This window comes from Hippopotamus amphibius, chromosome 7 (genome assembly GCF_030028045.1).
Source record: "Hippopotamus amphibius kiboko isolate mHipAmp2 chromosome 7, mHipAmp2.hap2, whole genome shotgun sequence".
NCBI classification, from domain to species: domain Eukaryota; kingdom Metazoa; phylum Chordata; class Mammalia; order Artiodactyla; family Hippopotamidae; genus Hippopotamus; species Hippopotamus amphibius.
Window position 1 is genome coordinate 130,365,842 of NC_080192.1, and position 20,636 is coordinate 130,386,477.

Consider the following 20,636-nt stretch of genomic DNA (forward strand, 5'->3'; position numbering starts at 1 on the left):
GGGTACCCATCCATGCAGCAGTACTGAGCCCAGAAGAGACCCCACCACTTCTTCTGCAAGAAATAAATCCTCCTTCTGCCTCCTCTTTTTCACTCCCTTCTTTGGCTACTGCCTGCTCTGCCCTCAGAGTCTGTTTGAGAGGAAGGGGTTTGTCAGTGGATTCTGGACGCTGCATGCTGTCTGTCAGGCGTTACACAACTCTGCCATCACAGCCCTGTTCCCCCCAGATCTTTGCTCACCAGACTCTTCTTCTCATGCCTTTCACTCTCCTGGCCAAGCTTTGAGGAATAAAACTGCCTTTCAACAACAGTCTGACTTAGGTCACCAGTTGTTTTCTCTTTATCAGGTGGATATTTCTCTTCTGCACAGACAAGATTTTCAGGACTGCAAAGAAAAGTAGAAAAAAATTATCTCAACTCAGTATAAACAGAATTGTACCATTCAATAATTGTCTGAAAATTAAGTTAGCAAACTCAATACTCACTTTACTCAAAAAGAGACTGAGAAACCATCACTTGGTGGCTGTCAATCAATCAGTCTGCCCCACCCACACTCCTGCTGGTTCCACTTTTAGGCAACGAGTCATGTGATCTTCTCAGACTGTGGCTGAGGCAACCCAGAGCCTCAGTCCCTAGAGTTGTAATTGGGACAGAGGGGCTCCAGGCAGCATCAGAGGACTCAAGCCAGAAAGGCAGGACTGGGACATCCATTTTCCAGGACATGCACAAGAAAGCAGAGAGAGAGAAAAGAAGCAGGTTCACGAAGAGAGCCTCGATGAATGCCACATAGTCCCAAAGAGGAAAGGACCAACCTCGTGGTCCCTTAAGCAGCCTGGCTACCTTCCTGACTGCGATGCCTGAATGTTTGTGTCCCCCCAAAATTCGTATGTTGAAACCCAACCCCCAAGCATGCTGGTATTAGGAGGTGGGGCATTTGGGAGGTGATTAGGTCATGAGGGCAAATACCTCATAAATGGGATTAAGGACCTTATAAAACAGGCCTAAGAGAGTTCCCTCACCCCTTCTACCATGTGAAACAGGAAGTGGGTCCTTACCCAGACACTGAATCTGCCGGCACCTTGATCCTGGACTTCCCTGCCTCCACAACTGAGAGAAGTATATTTCTGTCATTTATAAACCACCCAATCTTGTACCCTGTTATAGCAGCCTGAACAGACAGAGACACTGACTGTGGCTTCCATGACAGACTGATGCTTTCTAACATATCCAGTCCCGCTTCTCATGTTTTTAACTTGAGAAGGACTCTGCTTTTTGTAATTAATGTCTCTGACTGACATAGCCACCTTGCTCTTAAGTCCTTTTCTTACTTTACTGAATAACCACCTGAGGCACCTCCAGGTGTGTCCTCCCAGAAGGTTTCCCAGAGCTGTCTCCACTCCTGCCCTGGATAGCCCAGGCCTGTCTAGAGAAATCACCTTCTCCTCCATTCCTCCATTCATTCATTCATTCATCCCACAAGCACTTACTCATCATCTGCTGCGTTCCAGCTACGTGCTGGGGACACCAAGATAAGTCAGCAACCTCTGCCCTCAAGGGGCTTGCTGCAGATGGAAGAGGCAGATTGGGGAGCAGAGGTACATCACTACGTGATAATTCCCTCAAGTGCTGACTTGATCAAGATACTTCTGTGTTTTACTGTATTTCTTTCCTTTAGGGAGAGGGGATTTTTTAGATGAAGCCAGAAAAGGTGGCTACGCCCAGAGAGCACCTTATATGCTGTGTTGAGTCTGGACCTTATTGGAAGAGTTATGGGAAGCTATTGAAGGGTTTTCAGTTGGGGAGGGTTGATCACTTCAAAAAGATTCCTTGGGCTGCGAGGTGGAAAGTCCATCAGAGGAGACAGACCAAGGGCAGAATACCAGTTAAGGAGCTAAGACTGTCTATAAAGGCTGAGGAGTCAGAGAGGGGAGATGGAGAAATAAAGCAACATAAAGCCTTTGTCTTGCTAGGGGATGGGGACTTACATAATTATTGATGTTTAAATTAAAATATTTGTTAAAATTGATAAAGAAACCACAAAACCAGAAATAGAACATAAAACTTCCAAATCACAAGAAAACAGAAACAAAGTAGTGTTGTTCAGTCCAGCAAAACTCAGCACGGGGGATAAAAAGGAAACATCAAGCAAACACGACAGGACCTTTTCGTTCTTTTTTTTTTTTTTTTTTTTTGTAGAATTTAGACATTTGCACAGGCCAACACTCCTGCTGCAACAACTTGAGAAAAACAAAAAATAATTCACCCCCTCCTGGTCCCACAAAATTCATATTTTAAAGTCATTGGACAAGGACTTCCCTGGTGGTTCAGTGGGTAAGACTCCATGCTCCCAATGCAGGGAGCCCAGGTTTGATCCCTGGTCAGAAAACTAGATCCCACATGCATGCTGCAACTAGTCCACATGCTGCAACTAAGAAGTCTGCATGCCACAACTAAGAACCCCCACATGCTGCAATGAAGATCTTGCGTGCCACAACTAAGATCCAGTGCAGCCAAAATAAATAACAAATAAGTAAATAAATAAATATTTTTAAAATAAATAAAGTCATTGGACAGCAGTGGAAACAATTCCAGAGAGGAGAGATCCCTTCCAGAATGAGCAGTCCGTCTCAGGCTACTTTCTCCCCTGGGAGCTTAGGCCAACATCAGGTAGCAGGGACTGATTCCTCCACACTCCTAGTATATCTTTGGTGGATTTTCCCTCTCAGGCCTGGTACTGTCCCGACAGGTGGGTAGTTAACCTTGTTCTAAACATCCCCCACCCTGGGGAGGGGGGAAAGTCAAACCAGGGCACTTGAAATAGGTTCCCCCAAGGGAACCAGGCCCTGAGTATAGATAGCCTTCCCAAAAACCTATCTGAAAAAGAACCAAATAAAATGCTAGGACTATAAAAATAAAACAATTGAAAATAAGAATTCAATGGATAGGTTTAACAACAGATTATTAGACACAACTAAAGAGGTGATTAGTAAAAATACCTATAATCAAATATGTAACAACAAAAAGGATGGGAATACACAAGAAAGGGTAAGAGACAGGGAGGATACAGTGAGAAAATCTAAAATATGTTTAATTGGAGTACCAGAAAGAAAGTAGAGAGAGAATATGGTGGAGGTAACAATCAAAGAGAAAATGAATGAGAACTTCCCAGAACTGATTGAAGAGATCACTTTACAGATACAAAAAGACCCAGGAATCCCAAGAGGATAAATAAAAAGAAATCCACATCTAGAAACATCATGGAAAACTACCAAAAATCAAAGACAACAAGAAAATCTTAAAAGCATCCAGAGAAAAAGACAATTATCTTCAAAAGAACAACAGTATGATGGGCAATTGAAAGAGTAAAAGACAGGGGGATATATGCTGAAAGGAAATATCTGCCAACCTAACATTCTTAATCCTGTGAGAACAGCCTTTAAGAATGAAAGTAGGTTGGGAGGGAATGAATTAGGAGATTGGGATTGCCATATATACATTACTAATAAGAAAAAAAAAAACCAAATTGTACACTCTAAATATATGCAGTTTATTGTATGTTAACTGTATCTCAATAAAAGTTCTTAAAAAAAAAAAAAAAGAATGAAAGTAAAGGGACTTCCTTGGTGGTCCAGTGGTTGAAGATCTGCCTTCCAATGCAGGGGACTCAGGTTCGATCCGTGGTCGGAGAACTAAGATTCCACATGCTACAGGGCAACTAAGCCCACTCTGAAGCCTGCGCACCACAACTGGAGAGAAGCCCATGTACCACAATGAAAGATTCTGCATGCTGCAACTAGGACCCGACTCAGCCAAAAATAAATTATTATGTCCTTAGAGGACTGGGGCGGGGAGGGTGGGGGGGACTCGAGGGGGGGGGAGTCAAGGAAGGGAGGGAATACGGGGATATGTGTATAAAAACAGATGATTGAACTTGGTGTACCCCCCAAAAAATAATAAATAAATTAAAAAAATGAAGGTAAAATCTTGAAAAGGCTACATTGCAACTGCTGACATTCTGTAAAAGGCAAAACTACGGACACAGCAAAAAGATCTTTACCTGCATTTGCTACGAGTTTTGCTTCCCACAGGCCTTGCCGAGGCTTTGGGCCGCTCTTTTGGAACCACTCTGTGGAGACTGAAAGTCAGCTGGGGCAATCTGGCATACCGCCTGACCTTCTCTAGTTCTTTAAATTCTTTTAAGGTACATCGTTTTCCTACAGGAAGATGAAAATCTAGATCAACACTCTTAAAGTCAACTCCAGTCACTCTTGGGGGAGAAAATCAGTCAACAATTGAAGTCTATAAAGATGAAGCCCCATCTTGTACTGAAAAACAGCCCTCTGCTCTTCATCCAACTCTTGCTGTCCTCTACACAGAGGGCCGCTGAACGGCGGGGCCGTAACGTGCGAGAAGATGACTCTTTGAGGACCCAAGTACAGTTTGTATTCAGCGTTTTAAGTCTGTCTGAAGCATTCGAGTGTGGCTCTACTATACACCAAAGTGGCTGAGACTAAGGAGCCAGGAACAATGTCATACAGAGCAGGGGAAGCATAAATGCCACTTGCTTTATGGATATTTCACTGTGCCTTAAGTGGCTGAATGGAGCAAGGGTCCCCCAAAGAGATGACACATACTCCTGTTCAGAGTTCTACAGTATCGCTGCATCAGTCAACAAATACATGCTAATGCCACCGTGTGCGGCATCCCGGTGAGGTCCTGTCCTTGGGGGCCCCTCCATCTAGAACAGACAAGTCATAGGCAACGACTACCTCGTCATGAGAGGTGTCAGCTCAGGTGCCTTAGGGGCACAAGGCAGAGCCCTGAGCCAGCTTGGGAGGAAGAGCACCCCCCTGGGGGCTGACCACTGGTCTCTAAGGGCCTGTGAGAACCTCAGGGCAGGAGAACATTAGTGTGCTAAGGGTCAGGAGCCAGACACAGACGGCGTGGAGGAAGGTGGTTTTCTTCTCCCCCATCTTAAGTATAGGCTTTAGACAGAGGGACTATTTCCCCTTGTTTGCTTTCCCACACACTTTACCTTGACCCAGTGCTACTGGCAAGGACAACATTATGCTGTCTGTTGAATGAAGAGACAGCATAATGACTGCCCAACATAATACTGAGTCCCCCAGAGCCAAAAGAACCTTCCTATCTTCACAACCATGATCTGCCTTGGTTTTGGGGGAGAAGCAAAATAAACCACTTTTCTCTTCAGAACCACACATATTTTTTTAATGAATAGTATTATCAGGTGGCCACTTCTGCTACACAGGAGTAGAAAACCTAAAACCTACATCTTAAAATTTTAACGCCTATATTGTCAGTTTAAAATGCTCAACTACTGGCTCCCTGGGCAGCCCTTCCTGCATCCCTCCTTCCAACTCCCCTGGAAAGGAGCTCTCCCTGTGCTGGCTCTGTGACACTCTCATCACACTCACTGTCCACTTATTTTCCCCTACCTCCTGGGCTTCCGAAATGTGAGTGGATTTATGAATGAATGAACAAATGTATTATCACACATGCAAGTGCCTTTTCCACAATGTCAATTTCCAAGTAATCAAAATCACTTTGGGTTCCTAATCTAAAACTCAGGGGAAATGCTTTTGTGGATTTTCTTTTTTAATGAATGCAGAATAACTATGCAACTTCTAAAACACCAGGTTTTCCCCAACCCCAGAACTTTTAAGAGTACATAGGTAAAAGTAAGAAACTCACTTACCTTTCCATAATTGGGATCCTTTTTTGTCATATAAAAAGGATTGTATACTTCAGGATCATAAAAGTTTCCAAGTATAATTTCCTTAAAAAAAAAAAGTACACTTAAGAGCAAAGCATTACATATGTGTGTTTTTGCAATATCTAAAAAAGCCAAATACCTTATTCCACTTCTTATATAAAATCATAGATTCAAAGAGTTCAAAGAAACCTCAGAAGTAATTTAGACCGCAGTGAGAGTCCACCACCTTCTGGGAGAAGTCATTATCCAGCTTTAGTCTCAAGTCATCCACTAGCCTTATTTGAGAACCTTCTGCTCCATTAGGCAGGTACTCTCTTGGTCATTCTAACCACCAGGAAACTTGTCCTTAAGACTAAGCTGAACAACATCACTAATCATTAGAGAAATGTAAATCAAAACTACAATGAGCTATCACCTCACACTGGTCAGAATGGCCATCAACAAAAAATCTAGAAACAATAAACACTGGAGAGGGTATAGAGAAAAAGGAACCCTCCTGCACTTTGGTGGGAATGTAAATTGATACAGCCACTAAAACAGTATGGAGTTTCCTTAAAAAACTAAAAATAGAACTACCATATAACCCAGCAATCCCATTACCCAGAAAAAACCATAATTCAAAAAGATATATGTACCACAATGTTCATTGCACCATTATTTACAATACCCAGGACATGGAAGCAACCTAAATGTCCACTGACAGATGAATGGATAAAGATGTGGCACATATATACAATGGAATATTACTCAGCCATAAAAAGGAACGAAATTGAGTTCTTTGTAGTGAGGTGGATGGACCTATAGTCTGTTATACAAAGTGAAGTAAATCAGAAAGAGAAAAACAAATATCATATGCTAACGTATGTATATGGAATCTAGAAAAATGGTACTGATCCTAGTGGCAGGGCAGGAATAGAGACTCAGATGTAGAGAACAGACTTGAGGACACAGTGGGGGAAGGGGAAGCTGGAACGAAGTGAGAGAGTAGCACTGACATATACACACTACCAAATGTAAAACAGATAGCAAGTGGGAAGCTGCTGCAGAGCACAGAGAGCTCAGCTCGATGCTTTGTGAAGACCTAAAGGGGTGGGATAGGGAGGGTGGGAGGAAGGCTCAAGAGGGAGGGGATATGGGGCTACATGTATACATACAGTTGGTTCACTTTGTCATACAGCAGAAACTAACACAATATTCTAAAGCAATTATACTCCAACAAAAGTGAAAAAATTAAAAAACAAACAAAAGACAGAGCTGAGGTCTGCCTTGTCACTGCCAGTTCTCCCAGTGAAGCAACATAAAATACATCTACTCTTCATCTACATATCAGCCTTCTACAATATGTACTTAAGGGTTTCATTTCCCCTTGTATCATTTCTTCCTTGGGCTAAATATGCTGTACTTATTTCCACTTTTCCTCTTGTGAGGTGCTGTCAAGCGCCACCCTCTTCTAAAGGTTCTGTAACTGGTGACTGTCCCTGGGTGGACAGGCTGGGCCTGATGCTTCCCACTCGAAGTACTGCCTCTCAATACAGCCTAAGAGCTCGGATGGTTTCTTGGAAGCCGGCTCACATGGCTGACTCACATTGAATTTACTGTCATTTTAGATCACTTGGACTTCAACACATGGCTTTTCTAAGGCATGGCTTCCCCATCCTACACTTGTGCAATCATATTTCTGGGCATACTTGTAAGACTTTGCACTTTAGTTTCAAAGTGACCTGGATTCAACCTTGAGCTCTGCCTTTTTGGCATTTAGGAAGAAGTGTTTAACATACACATCCAGAAATTTGCTCAGTAAACATACTTACTTGCTCTAACATTCCAGTCAAACTACTCTAGGTTTGTGCTAAATACCTGGAAATTTAGGCAGGCCTCAATTTCAAAAGAGGGTCCTGATATTAAAGTTAAAATAGAAAAATCTTCCATAGAAGAAGCCAAAATTTTGTTCTTGTTTTGTAAAACCAAACTGAAGAACAGAGGGTAGAAACTGGTGGTCCCTTCACCTAATGGTTGGCTAATTCAACAGCCATGGAATCCCCTTCTCCTTCACCCACAACATACTAGAGTGATTGGAAAGCCACACACTCTTTCCTGGCTCTGCTTTTAGCTAGGACTTGTGATGTGACCCAGTTATGGCCAATGAGATCTAAGGGGAAATCTGCTAGGAACTTCTGGGGACTCTTTTTGCTTCCTGATCAAAGGATGAGGTGTAAGAAAAGGAGCCCCTGGCATCATCCCTCACCCTTTCTTCCTGCCCTGAACACAGACCTAATACCTGGAGCTGTAAGCAACCAAACGTGCTTACAAATGTGAGAGTAACAAGCATAAGCTGAAAATATTCAGGATAGCAGAAGAGAACAACAGAAAAAAACCTGGGTGATCAAACTGCCAGAACCCATCATGAGACCACCTACCCCTCTATTTTTTATTGAGTAACCAATAAATGCTCTTAAGGGTTAAGCCACTGTTATTCTATTAACATTTACCTGAAAGCATTCCTGATAAATCTAGTTCCAAATCAACACTTCTATTCCCTCTACCTGGCATTTCAGGTTTAAAAATGTAGTAGGCTGTATTATACTTCCACGAATTCATCTTAGATACATAAATAAATCTGAGACTCTGCATAATCAGTGAAAATGCTGGCCCAACTTTTCAAATAATACTTCATTAAAAAAAAAAAAAAAAAACTCTCATGGGACTTCCCTGGTGGTCCACTGGTTAAGGCTCCACACTTTCACCACTGGGAGCATGGCTTCGACCCCTGGTCGGGGAACTAAGATCCCGCATGCAGCATGCCTTGTGGTGAGGCAAGTAAATAAATAAATAAATAAATAAATAAATACCCCCCGCTCCAGTGATTCTAAAGCTGCCAAAACTTAAAACAAAACAAAAAACAAAATGAAAAACACCTCATACCATTTTATTTGTGTGCTTTAAAAAATATTTGAAATTCTCCTGTTTTGTTTTTTCCAACCCTTTATATGAAATTACTTTCTCCATAATCCTCTGCTGAAGAGGTTCTGTGACATTTTCAGTCCATTTTTCACATAACAACTCTTTTCTTCTTTCCTTAAAAATATCCAGATGCTGAAAATACGTATCAAATCTCTTAGGAAGTGATAAAAACAAGAAAAACAAACTATTAAGAAGTTTTCCATTATCTTCATTTGAATAAGGGGGGAAAACACTTGTTCCCACTCCTAAGTTCTCAGCACATTCAGGCTACAAAGTCATAGAATAAGATAATTAAAGAACAGAATAAATTTCAGAAAGATAACCTGAGAGCATAGAGTAGAAAGAACCCATGAACTATTCTACACCACAACTGTGCCTCCAGATTAAACCACATCCAAACCATTCCTAACTCAGGAAACTCCTGCTTTTTTTTAAGAATTCAAAGAATTCCCTGGTCACCATTCTATGTCTCCAGGCTTCATCATCAGTAAAGTCTGTGATAAAAGTAGTAGAGGAAAAAGAGCACTAGACATGCATCAGCACCTCTCTGTTTCTCTCTGACTCTTATGAAGGAGAGTAAATCCACCTACCTCTTTTGATGCTCAAATGAGAATATATGTAAACTTCCTTTATAAATTATAAGTCACAGTACAAATGTTAAAGTATTATACACCAAATTTCAATCCCTCTGATTGAGAGGAAAACCTCCTTAAATTTATTAATTCCATAGTGACGATCAGTACTGATTGGTCATTATCCTTAAATACTAATTCACTCCTTGTGGCTTTATATATCCCCACTGTGATGTGGGAACATATGAGAGGTAAATTTTAGGAAAGAATTTCTGTTCAGTACCAGGACAAAGAGGGGGAGCAGTTAGAACAATCTCTCAGATCCCTTAAGGATAGCTCTGGGACTCCCAACCTCTTAGCAATCCTGCAAGGAGATGGCATGGTCTCAGCTCTGTGTAATATGAATGGGTGATTCAGAGGAGGTTCACTCTCCCAGAAAAATGAATCTCTCTGACACGGTAACATCCTCTTGGCCACACTGCTCTGTATCACTCTAGGTTACCTAGAACACACTTAGAATCCACTCTCCGTAGCCAACTCTTACCTTCGCAAAAAGATTTTCTCTAAATAATATTGCGTATACAGCTTCATCAATGTCTTCTCTGGCTAATGCCTAAAATTACAGAATTAAATATTAGGATGCAGATCCTGAAGAAACAAACTGGTGATAAAACTCCGTGTATTTTACCAAGAGTTTGAGCGTAAATCTAACATCTGTACCTCAAAACCGATTTTGTAACTTTTTAGTACAGAAATTTTCAAGCACAATTCTCCATGAACCCATCACCCAGGTTTAACAATGATCAACTCAGAGTCGATCTTATTTCATCTAAATTCCTACTCACTCCCCTGCCCCAACCCAGATTATTTTGAAACAAATCCCTTACGTCACACCATCATTTTTAAAGTACCAAGAAAGCTTACTAAAAGGATCCTCTATAAAATGAAGCCTCTTTGCAGTCAGTCTGTAGATATGTTTTAAAAGCCCTTAGGGACTTCTCTGGTGGTCCAGTGGTTAAGAATCCATCTTGCAATGCAGGGGACACTTGTTCAATACCCAGTCAGTTCAGATCCCACATGCTGTGGAGCAACTAAGCACGCACGCTGCAACTACTGCTCACCACAACTAGAGAAAAGCCCATGCACAACAGAGAGCCTGCATGCCACAACGAAAGATCCCACCTGCCACAACTAAGCCCCGATGCAGCCAATAAATAAATAAATATTTTTTAAAATAAAGTAAAAGCCCTTGAAGTTTCCTTACTTCTGCTAGGTCTCTTTATAAGTTAAAACCTCTTTATAAGTCAAAACTGCATAAGTTTGATTTAGTTCAACCGGTCCAGAGCCAGTTAGTTGGGAATTCCTGGCTGGGGACCAAGACTTACATCTAGGGACTTGCTGTTTCCATTATGAGTTTGGGTAACACTGATGTACTTAAATCCTTACTTTACGGCTTTTCATTTGGATCACTATGAACTGATCCTTCAGCTTTTACAGAACTAAGTAGGGACAAATGGAAAGGCAATAAAAATTCAGTATCTGGAAGAGAAATGCAGTTACCTAAAAGAACTATCTAGTGTAAAGTGATACAGGTTTTTAAAATTACGTTATTCAATCTCTGGCTCATCTTTCAGTTCTGCCACAGTGAGTGCATCAAAATAAACTAAACCCCAAACTCAAAAACCAAATCTGTGAATAAGAGAAATCTCAAAAGGGAGAGTTGTATTTTTACCTGTATATTTAACAGCTTCACATGAAATCTAAAGTGATATTCAGACAGCTAGTAGGGTCATCTCCAAAATACAACTCTCTCGGTAATATAAACAGAATCTTGCTTTAAAATAAAGCCTTCTTACACTTATTTTAAGATGGCAATTGAAAAATCATGCAAAACAATTAAATGTTTTCCCCTAATACGACAACACAAACTTAGAATAAATCTATTTATCTGAAAAAGTGGAAACATACACTGACAATCTTCTTGGAAAATCACCTTTTTTTAGCCATCCTATTAACACTATTAGCAAATGTTATACACACTATTGGTTATACGTCAGATTTTCAAACCACTTTTTTTTTGGTTTAAGGAAATAGTTTTTGTCTTTGATAGCTCCTCCTTGGTGATTTTGTCAGGAAAATATAAGGAAGATGTTAATGACTTCTAGCAGCACTTTTGAAATTTGTTATCTTTCTGTGCGCACGTGCGCGTGCACACAAACTCACACGCACACGCACACAGTCTCACCACTCTAACTGCCACCATAGTAAAAAGGGGTAAAATAGAAGAAATATTCAAGAGCTTCTCTCTATAAAATAATGAAACTTTCTTTATGAGAAAATCACTGCTTTACCAGACCCTGAAGTATCAAGAATTAACTGGCAAGCCCTGGCCTGGCTTCCCCCGCCTTTCCCGCAGGGCAACTCAGGGACTGCTGTGTTTACCCACTACCGACCCTGTCACCATCCTGATCCTGAACCGACCAAGGAAACTCTACAACCACCCTGGGCCAAATGTGATCCCCATCATTCCCACTCAACGAATTCTTTGAGCACCAAGTCTATGCCAGGCGCTGTTCTAGTTCTGGGGAAAACAACTGTGATTAAGACACAATAGATCCTAATTTCAAGGGATTTATGCCCCACCACCAAAAGAAGGCCCCCAAATGCCACATTATTTTACCTCCATCAAAGCACCTGACTCAGGTTCTGGCCACTTTTTTAATTGTTCTGGCCCAAAATGTTTACCATAGTTGGAGATTTTCGTGGCAGCCATAGATAATACAATCCCTGAGGGGAGAAAGTAAATTGAGGAGATAGGTGATTACAGTTGAAAAAGTGAGGTCTTTGAGTTCAGAAAGTGGTTTGAATCCTTGCTCTGCCACTTAACAGTCTCGGTAAGTAAAACAAAACAAAAATAAATCCTCGGCGCCCCTAAACCTGGTTCAAAAAGAGGGTGATTAGGCTCCCCAACCTGTGGCCTTAAGGACCCAGCCAGACAACCCCTCAGGGCCTGCCTGGGGCTGGGCCCAGCTGGGCCACACCACTAGGCGCTGCCCCGAGGGGTCGCAGGCCTGGGCTGCCCTTTGCTCCCCCACCTCCAGCTCTGCGCTCGAGGCACTCGGCGGCCAGTGGCACGGTGGCTGACAGTTCTGGGAGGGGAAAGGGAGCTCCTTCCAAAAACAAATTAAAGCGCTGTGTTTAGACCCCAGCCCCTCTTCCCTCAACACACCTACACCTCTCTCCACAAGGCGGTGAGGGAGGAAGGAAGCCCGAACCCCCACCCCCTCAGCCTCGCGTCACCCCGCCCCTCCGCGCTGACCCGCCTTCCACCGCCTGGCCTACAACCGTCCAATCCCATGCCACCCCAGGTTTTAATTTAAATAAATAAATAAATGTAAATTAATACAAATGAGAATTTACCATTTCTCTATATGATCTAGGGCTACAGGTGGAAGCAAGGCTTGTTGTTTTTTGTTGTTGTTTAAGTTATTTATTTTATTGGCTGTGTTGGGTCTTTGTTGCTGTGCACAGGCTTTCTTTAGTTGCAGTGAGCGGGGGACTACTCTTCCTTGTGCTGCACAGGCTCCTCATTGCTGTGGCTTCTCTTGTTGCAGAGCACGGGCTCCAGGCGCATGGGCTTCAGTAGTTGTAGCACATGGACTCAATAGTTGTGGCTCACGCGCTTAGTTGCTCCTCAGCAGGTGGGATCTTCCTGGAGCAGGGATGGACTCCACGTCCCCTGCATTGGCAGGCGGATTCTCAACCACTATGCCACCTAGGAAGCCCAAGGATTGGTTTTTTTAGTGCCCCTTTTGCCTACGGAAAATAAAATTCTCTCCTATGCTCCAGGTCCTCCTAGTCTTCTATGACTAGGAGTCAAACTCAACATGAGCCAGAGGTTGATATGCAGACTCAGAATCAGCAAGTGGGTAATCAAATTGAAGTTTTAAACTTTCCAAAGACTGTTGGAGAAAGCTGGGGAGAATATGTGGGTATGGATTCTAAGGGTGCCTGACAACTTGGGGAAAGAGCAAGTGAACTGAGATGGGCTCTAAGTATAAGATAGCTATTAGTATTTTTATTGTATCTTTTAGGCAACATTTCTTAACTCCTGGGGGAAATACATTTGCAATAACTGTCAATATATAGTACTGTCATTTCTTAATTATCATACAGACACTGGACTCAAAGATGAAGTTTATTGCAGATGCTTTTCTTAGACACAGAACAATTCTTGAGTGCCTTCCTTGGTCCGCATCCTGTTTGAGTCCTAATGGCAGATGGCTTCTCTTAAAGCAGCCTTCTTTTGCATCCTCTTTTACCAGTCAAGGATCAGGATGTGTACTCCTTGGTTGCTAAAACCTTTGAAAGTGACAGAAGAGAAGAGTTAAGTGCAATTGCTACAGGGATAAGGGGCTTACAAGAGCAGAAAGAATTTCTCTGCTTAGCTGAGTTGATCTCCCTGAAGCCTAGTTCCCCACCTAAACCTCCTGACTAAGTGTCTCCTCCCTCTATCTGAATTCAGAAGCATACAGAGCTTCCAGGACAGAGCCAACCCTATCATAGGTGGGGTAGATCATGTGATATGATTTGAGGGACCCCCCCCCCCCACCACATGGTCCTGCTTTCAGATGTCAATATGTCTGGAGTGCTAATTTACACTAGGATTATTGTGATTTATAAAATACTAGGTTCCTTTCTTCCCTTCTCTTTTTGAAACTCTAAATCTCTGTCCACCTTCACTACCAGCTGATGGATGACCTTCTGAGTTCACTGAGAAAATGAAGTAAACAGAAGTAAACAATCTTCCTTCACAAAATTCGCCAAGCTAGCTTCATCTATATCTATGCCTTCCTTCCTCTTATAATGATGGATTGTCCTGACCTCAGTTGAGTCCTAGATCCTACCTCTCCACAGGTAAAGGAGGTAGGGAGGGTGGAGAAATGGATGAGGGGGAGTATTTTAAGTAGAGAAGTCAGAGAAGGCTTCTCTGGAGAGATGATTTTTGTGTAGAGGTCTGAGTGACCTGAGAGAGTGAGACATGGAGAGACCTGGGGATGAAGTGTTCCAGGCAAATGGACTGACAGAGGCAAAAGCCTGAGATGGGAGTGAGGTTGGCGTGTTCACAAAACAAGAAAAGGAACATAGTGAGTGTGAAAAGAAAGGCAGGTGATCAGGGTGAAGAGGGGGCAAGTGCCCAACTGTACAGGGGGTTAGAGGCCATGTTAAGGAGTTAGAATAAAATCCAAAGTGTGAGGGGAAGCCATTAGAAGGTTTTTGAGTAGGGGAGAACTCTGATCTAATTAACATTTTTAAAAGATTACGGTGCTGCATGGAGAACTGATTATACAGGGGCGAGGGCAGAAGCAGGAAGACAAGTTAGGAGGCTAGTGCAATAGGCCAGGTAAGATCACAGTGGCTTGAACCAGTGGTAGTAGTGAGGAACTGAGAAGTGAACAAGCTAACAGAGCTCGTTACCTATAAGACAAAGGAACTGAGCAAAAGCAAGAAATTAAAAATGACTCCTAGACTTTTATCCTGGGGGTCCTTTTTGGATTATGGTCCTATTCACTGAACTTTGTCAGGAAGAGAAATTTGTCAGGAAGAGGGGCAGAAGTCCAAAAGTAAAGACTAATACTCGGGACTTTCCTGGTGGTCAGTGGTTAAGACTGCAGAGGACACGGGTTTGATCCCTAGTTGGGGAACTAAGATCCCACATGCTGTGTGGTGCAGCCAAAAAAAAAAGAATCATCCTGTTTGGGGCTGGTTATATCAAGATACCCATAACCATACAATACATAAGGAGAGTTTGTAGGGTATGATTATAAAGCAACTTACTGTATTTTTTTTTCCTGACCGTCCATTTAAACCTGTTTTGTTGGGTAGTTCTCCAGCAACTTCCCGTTTTATTTTCCTCATTGCACTTGTTACTAGCTTGTGATAGTATATATTTGCTTGTTTACTGTCTGTCTCCCAACAAAATGTAAGCTCCTTGAGATCAGAGATTTATCTGTTTTGTTTACCTCTCATCTCTAGCCTTTCAGTTCTTGTTAAAATTTGAGGAAGAAAGCAAGCAAGCACATGGGAGGATAATAAAACATGACAGTAAAAGGAGTGAAACCACAAAATTAAGTTTTAATACATTTACCATGAGTGAGTAAAAAAAAGTTGCTCCCTTATCCTTTAGCAGTAGGAGTGGGGAAACAGAGTCAGAAAAGCAAAATGACAGAAAGACTGACCGTAGACTCAGACTAACAAACCATTTCCATACTGATTTCTAACTGGGAGATGGGGAGGATGAGCTGTGACTTCTCCTTCAAACACACTCCTTAAAGAAGCTACACTCCAGAGACTTGGCACACAGGGTGTAGAGAAGAAAAATGAAGGGAAGTGGCCCCTAGACCTGGAAGCAGTAAGCTAGGCTAGACAAGTCAAATGGCACCAAGTTTAACTGTAGTCAGCTTAGGATGAGAAATCTGTGCCCTGTGAACATCTGTATTTCTATACATTTTACATTTGCAGACACTTATTTTACTTTTTAAACTTTACTACTTTTAATTTAGTATATGGTCCTTTTGAAAATTTTTGCCTTTCTTGGCTAAATTAAGGGGAACAAAATTTGGGGCCTGGCTTGAGTGTGGTAACTGGTAAACAGTAGAGAAATGGTAGAGATGGTGGAGGGATAGAAGAAGGACAAAAACTCAGGAGAGGGAGCTAGGCAACTCCTACAGTCCACCTTCCAGAGGATACCGCTATTGTGCAGGTCCCAGGAGCAACTGTCTCCATTTCCTCTGAATCAAGGAAACCTGCCTCATTTCTTCTACTCACTCCCTTGCCCTTTCTTGGCAGGGGGAGAGAGTAGGGAGGGTGGCCCACTGCCTCCTGTCTTCCTGGAAGCCTGCCATACAGAGAAGTTGTTCCCAGCTGCTCAGATTTCAGTATTGCAATTGCTGCCACGTATATTACAAAATGGAACTACACCAGCTCTTGCTGCATCCCTGTCTACCTACTAGCTCAAGAATGTTCAAGCAAGAAAAGTGCCCTTTAGAGTTGGCCTCTTTGGGACTTGGATTCTTTCCCTCCTGATAACATAGAGGTTCTTTTTCCAGAAAGGATGACCCTGTGTTTCAGAGGGAGGAACCGGAAAGAAAAGAATTCTCCTATCAGCTCAACTGTACCATTTAATATTTTATTTAAATTTGAAGTTGATGAGTTCTACATGAATTTACATATTTTTATGAAAAATAAACCCAAATAAAGCATTACCTTGCTCTAGTAACATTTTCATCGAAATCTCATTGCTGCTTAATCAAACAGCTGAGTGAGGGTCCTTTGGTGTAAATAACCCCCTCACAGAGGTGTCCACTGTGCCTTCCCCGGGAAGGTCTAACTCTGTCAAAGACAAACATGCCTTTTCCACCTCGAAGTCATAATTGGGATGCTTCCCTAATTCATGGGAGAAAATATAATCTTCTACCTTCTTCTAGGGGGAGCTCATGAGTTTAAGCCTCTAGTTTAAGCACCTAGGTACTCCAACAATGCAATATTCTCCTTTATATCTGAGTCACACTCTGCTATAAAAGATATTTAAGGAAAAAACTCCTTTCATATAATACATAAAAATTAAATAGGATTAAGCTGTTTATTATCCTAAAACCTGACTCAAACATGTATGAGATCATGGCAGTTACAGACTGCAGAGGAATTTACTCTTTTGGAACAATAATGTGTATATTAGGATGCTGAACCATTCCATCTTTTAAGGACTTCAGCTACCAAGTGAATGGGGCTTAGTTTCAATACTTCCTATTATCCCTCAATTTCAGCTCCCATTCAAAAAAGCAGCGAAGTGTTAAACCACACCTTGAAAACACTAGAAAGTCCACAATGGCCAACACCATCTCTAACAGTCATCTGTTTCTACTTTAAATCACTAAGAAGACCCTGATGAGGCAACTAGTTGTTCTCTCTGCTGGACATGCCAGAATCAAGCATCTCTAAAAGCCCTCTGGCTTCTGCCACATTGTATTTAGAAGGAGGAAAGGAAAACTACTGCAGCTTACTTTCAGGCTTTCAGGCTTTTTAGGAACAGAATTGTAAGCCAATCTCCAAAACGTCACATAAGCTCACTTATCTTCTGCCTTGCTAGGTTCTTTTTTTATTATTATTATCAACAGTTTTACTGAGATATAATTTATGCACCATAAAATTCACCCATTTTAAAGTACAAATCAATGATTTTTAGTACATTTACAGAGTTGTGCAATCACCACCACGATCTAATTTTAGAACATTTCTATCAGTCCAAAACCTCATGCTCACTTACAGGCACTCTCCATTCCCAACTCCAGCCCTAGGCAACCAATAATCAATTTTCTGTCTCTATAGATTTGCTTTTTCTGAACATTTCACGTAAATATAAATAGAATAAAAATTGCAGTTGACTTCTTTCACTGAGTAGAATAGCTTTGAAGTTCACCCATGCTGTAGCATGCGTAAATATTGGGTCAGGCAAAAAGTTCAGTTTTAAGTAAAAAGACACATTTTTCACTTTCATGAAGAACTTTATTGAATCTATTTGCTAACTGAACGAACTTTTTGGCCAACCCAATACTTGTTTCCTTTTAATTGCCAAATAATATTCCATGTGTAGATTACCACAGTATGTTTATCCATTCACCACTTGATGGACATTTGGGTGGTTTCCACTTTTTGGCTATTGCGAATAATAGTGCCACAAACACCCAGTCATAAATGAATCTTTTTTTTTTTTTTTGGCACACGGGCTTAGTTGCTCCGCGGCATGTGGGATTTTCCCGGAGCTGGGATCGAACCCATGACCTCTGCATTGTCTGGCGGATTCTTAACCACTGCGCCACCTAGGAAGCCCGATATATCAATCTTTATGTGGCCATATATTGCCATTTCTCCTGGATAGAAAGTTCGGAGTTGGGACGTCCCTGGTGGCGCAGTGATTTAGAATCTGCCTGCCAATGCAGGGGACATGGGTTTGATCCCTGGTCTGGGAAGATCCCACATGCCACAGAGAAACTAAGCCCCTGTGTCACAACTACTGAGCCTGTGCTCGAGAGCCCATGCTCCGCAACAAAAGAAGCCACCTCAATGAGGAGCCCATGCACCACAATGAAGAGTAGCCCCCACTCGCTGCAACTAGAGAAAGCCTGCACACAGCAATGAAGACCCAACACGGCCAATAAATTAATTAATTTAAAAAAGAAACCTCAGAGTTGAATTGCTGGGTCACTTGGTAATTTAACGTTTAACATTTTGAGAAACTAACAAACTGTTTTGCAAAGTTGCTGCACCATTTTACATTCCCTTCAGCAATGTCTGAGGGATCTCATTATTTTTAATCAGATACTTAACAATTTATGTAACTATGTAGAGAAATATCTTACTTTTAATTTCATTACCTAGTAAATTGAGATGATTCCCCATGTTATACACACAGTAGCATATACCATTTTTCTGCTTATAACCTCTCTTTACTCTGGGTACAATACTGTAACAGCAGCTACCCACAAGAACTAGTTGAAAATTCCATTTTTACTGCTCCAATTTAAAATCTCCTAAGGACTTCCCTGGTGGCGCAGTGGTTAAGAGTCGCCTGCCAATGCAGGAGACACAGATTTGACTCCTGGTCCGAGAAGATCCCACATGCTGCAGAGCAACTAAGCCTATGCACCACAACTGCTGAGGTCCCCTGTGCCTAGAGCCTGTGCTCCACAACAAGAGAAGCCACCGCAATGGAAAGCCCACTGCAACAAAGAGTAGCCCCCATTCACCACAACTAGAGAAAGCCCTCGTGCAGCAACACTGGGAAAACCCAATGTAGCCAAAAAAAAAAAAAAAAAGAAGAAGAAAAAGAAAAAAGAAAACATGTATCCTAACAAAAACTTGTATAAAAGGCTCACAGTAGCATTATTCATAAAGTAACACAAAATATATTACATTAAAAAAAAACTCCTAGATTTTAACTTTAATATGAGTTGTTAACAACTTCTTGCTGTGTCTGTGCTTGTTATTTTTGAATGTCAGCTGTTTGTTCTCTAAAACCAGAAAAAGCTGAGGAAAGCTGCCACCTATCCCAGTGGTGGGAAATGCCTGATATCCGGCCACGAGAGGCTGGTGTATTCCTTGGCACCAACTCCAGCAACTTAAAATGATGGCAGGGGATGGAAGCACAGCCCAAGCATGTTACATGAAAGAAGAACAAAGCTATGGAATAACAGGCTTACTTGTAAGTAACTGTTTTTTCTTCTTCCTGGGATTCCAGAAGATGAGGCATTCTTGCCGAAGGTTTCAAGTCAAAACTACTTTCATTAAAATTCACTTTTACTTTTAACCTTTAACAAGATAACAGGTGTGAGAGGATGCTCTGAAAACAACAGTAGCTTGCATTTACAAAGAAATTATTGTTATACATTGACTGCTATGTATATTGCCCAGAATACCATAACTTCAAACTAGTGTGCATTCTTGGGTGTTTAAGAGTTGCTGAAACTGTGATAGAGACTGCTTTACTATTTACTGAGAACCCAGAATCAGCTAGGTGAAGTTCAAAGTATTCCCTATATCCTAGGGCTTATACTCTAAATGCTAAAAGAAGCTACAGAGACTGTGTCACCTACAAGCATAAATGTAAAATGCTTTTCCTAAGAAAGAACCCAAACATCCCATTTCCCCGTCTCCCTTGCTATAATGTGGCAGGCAGATGCCTTTGATCCCTCTAGTCTTGCCCCAACTCGAGAACTGGTTGGAAGGGTGATGCTGGCACAGATTATAGCAGAGCTGGTGGGGTTCTAAGCCAACAACTGGAGCAACAGCTTCCTGATTCTGCAGTTTCCTGATCACAGCAGAAGCAACACATCCCTTGGCCTGCCAGTTCTACACTGTGATTTTGGGAGTTATTTCTGAAATTCAGCCCTGTTTCTTAAGACCTTCGAATGATGTTGTGAGCAGTATAAGTCCTCAATAAATGAATCCTTTTCTGGGGTGGATTCAGTTGTCTGAAACCAGGATCCATTATCCCAACTAACATATCCAGTATACCGGGCATGCAAATAGCCACACAAAGAATTAATGGAAAGGATCAGTCTGAACCTGATTTAATCAGAATGAATCTTCTAGAGAATGTGGATTTTGAAATATGTTCTGAGTAAAAGAAATCGGTATGGCAAACATTTAAACTAGGGTCTAAAGCATTACTAACAAGAGGACAAAAGGGTTTCCTGTGTTAATATATCTGAGAAGAACTAATGCAGTGGCTCATTTATCTGCAGGAACTTTCTTAGGCAAAGCTATCCTGGGGCAGAACCTTGAGATAAGAGTAAATACTAAGGGTACCAA

General features: G+C 41.7%; 1 protein-coding gene across 4 annotated transcripts in view; it reads right to left on the reverse strand.

Annotated features, from left to right (window-relative positions):
* Nucleotides 1-249: 249 nt before the first annotated feature.
* LOC130856334 (protein FAM228B) overlaps nt 250-20,636 on the reverse strand; it is a 39,899-nt gene continuing 19,512 nt past the window's right edge. For 3 of the 4 annotated variants that reach the window (XM_057740430.1, XM_057740427.1, XM_057740429.1), the window contains 4 exons: nt 19,526-19,633; nt 9,811-13,628; nt 5,716-5,796; nt 4,057-4,213 (listed from right to left, as the gene is read on the reverse strand). In XM_057740430.1, coding sequence (XP_057596413.1) covers nt 13,622-13,628; nt 19,526-19,633 — 115 coding nt within the window. In that variant the 3' untranslated portion in view covers nt 4,057-4,213; nt 5,716-5,796; nt 9,811-13,621. Of the gene's footprint in view, nt 385-484; nt 3,746-4,056; nt 4,214-5,715; nt 5,797-9,810; nt 13,629-19,525; nt 19,634-20,636 lie in introns of those variants that run through there. The other variant, XM_057740431.1, reaches the window with a different exon arrangement.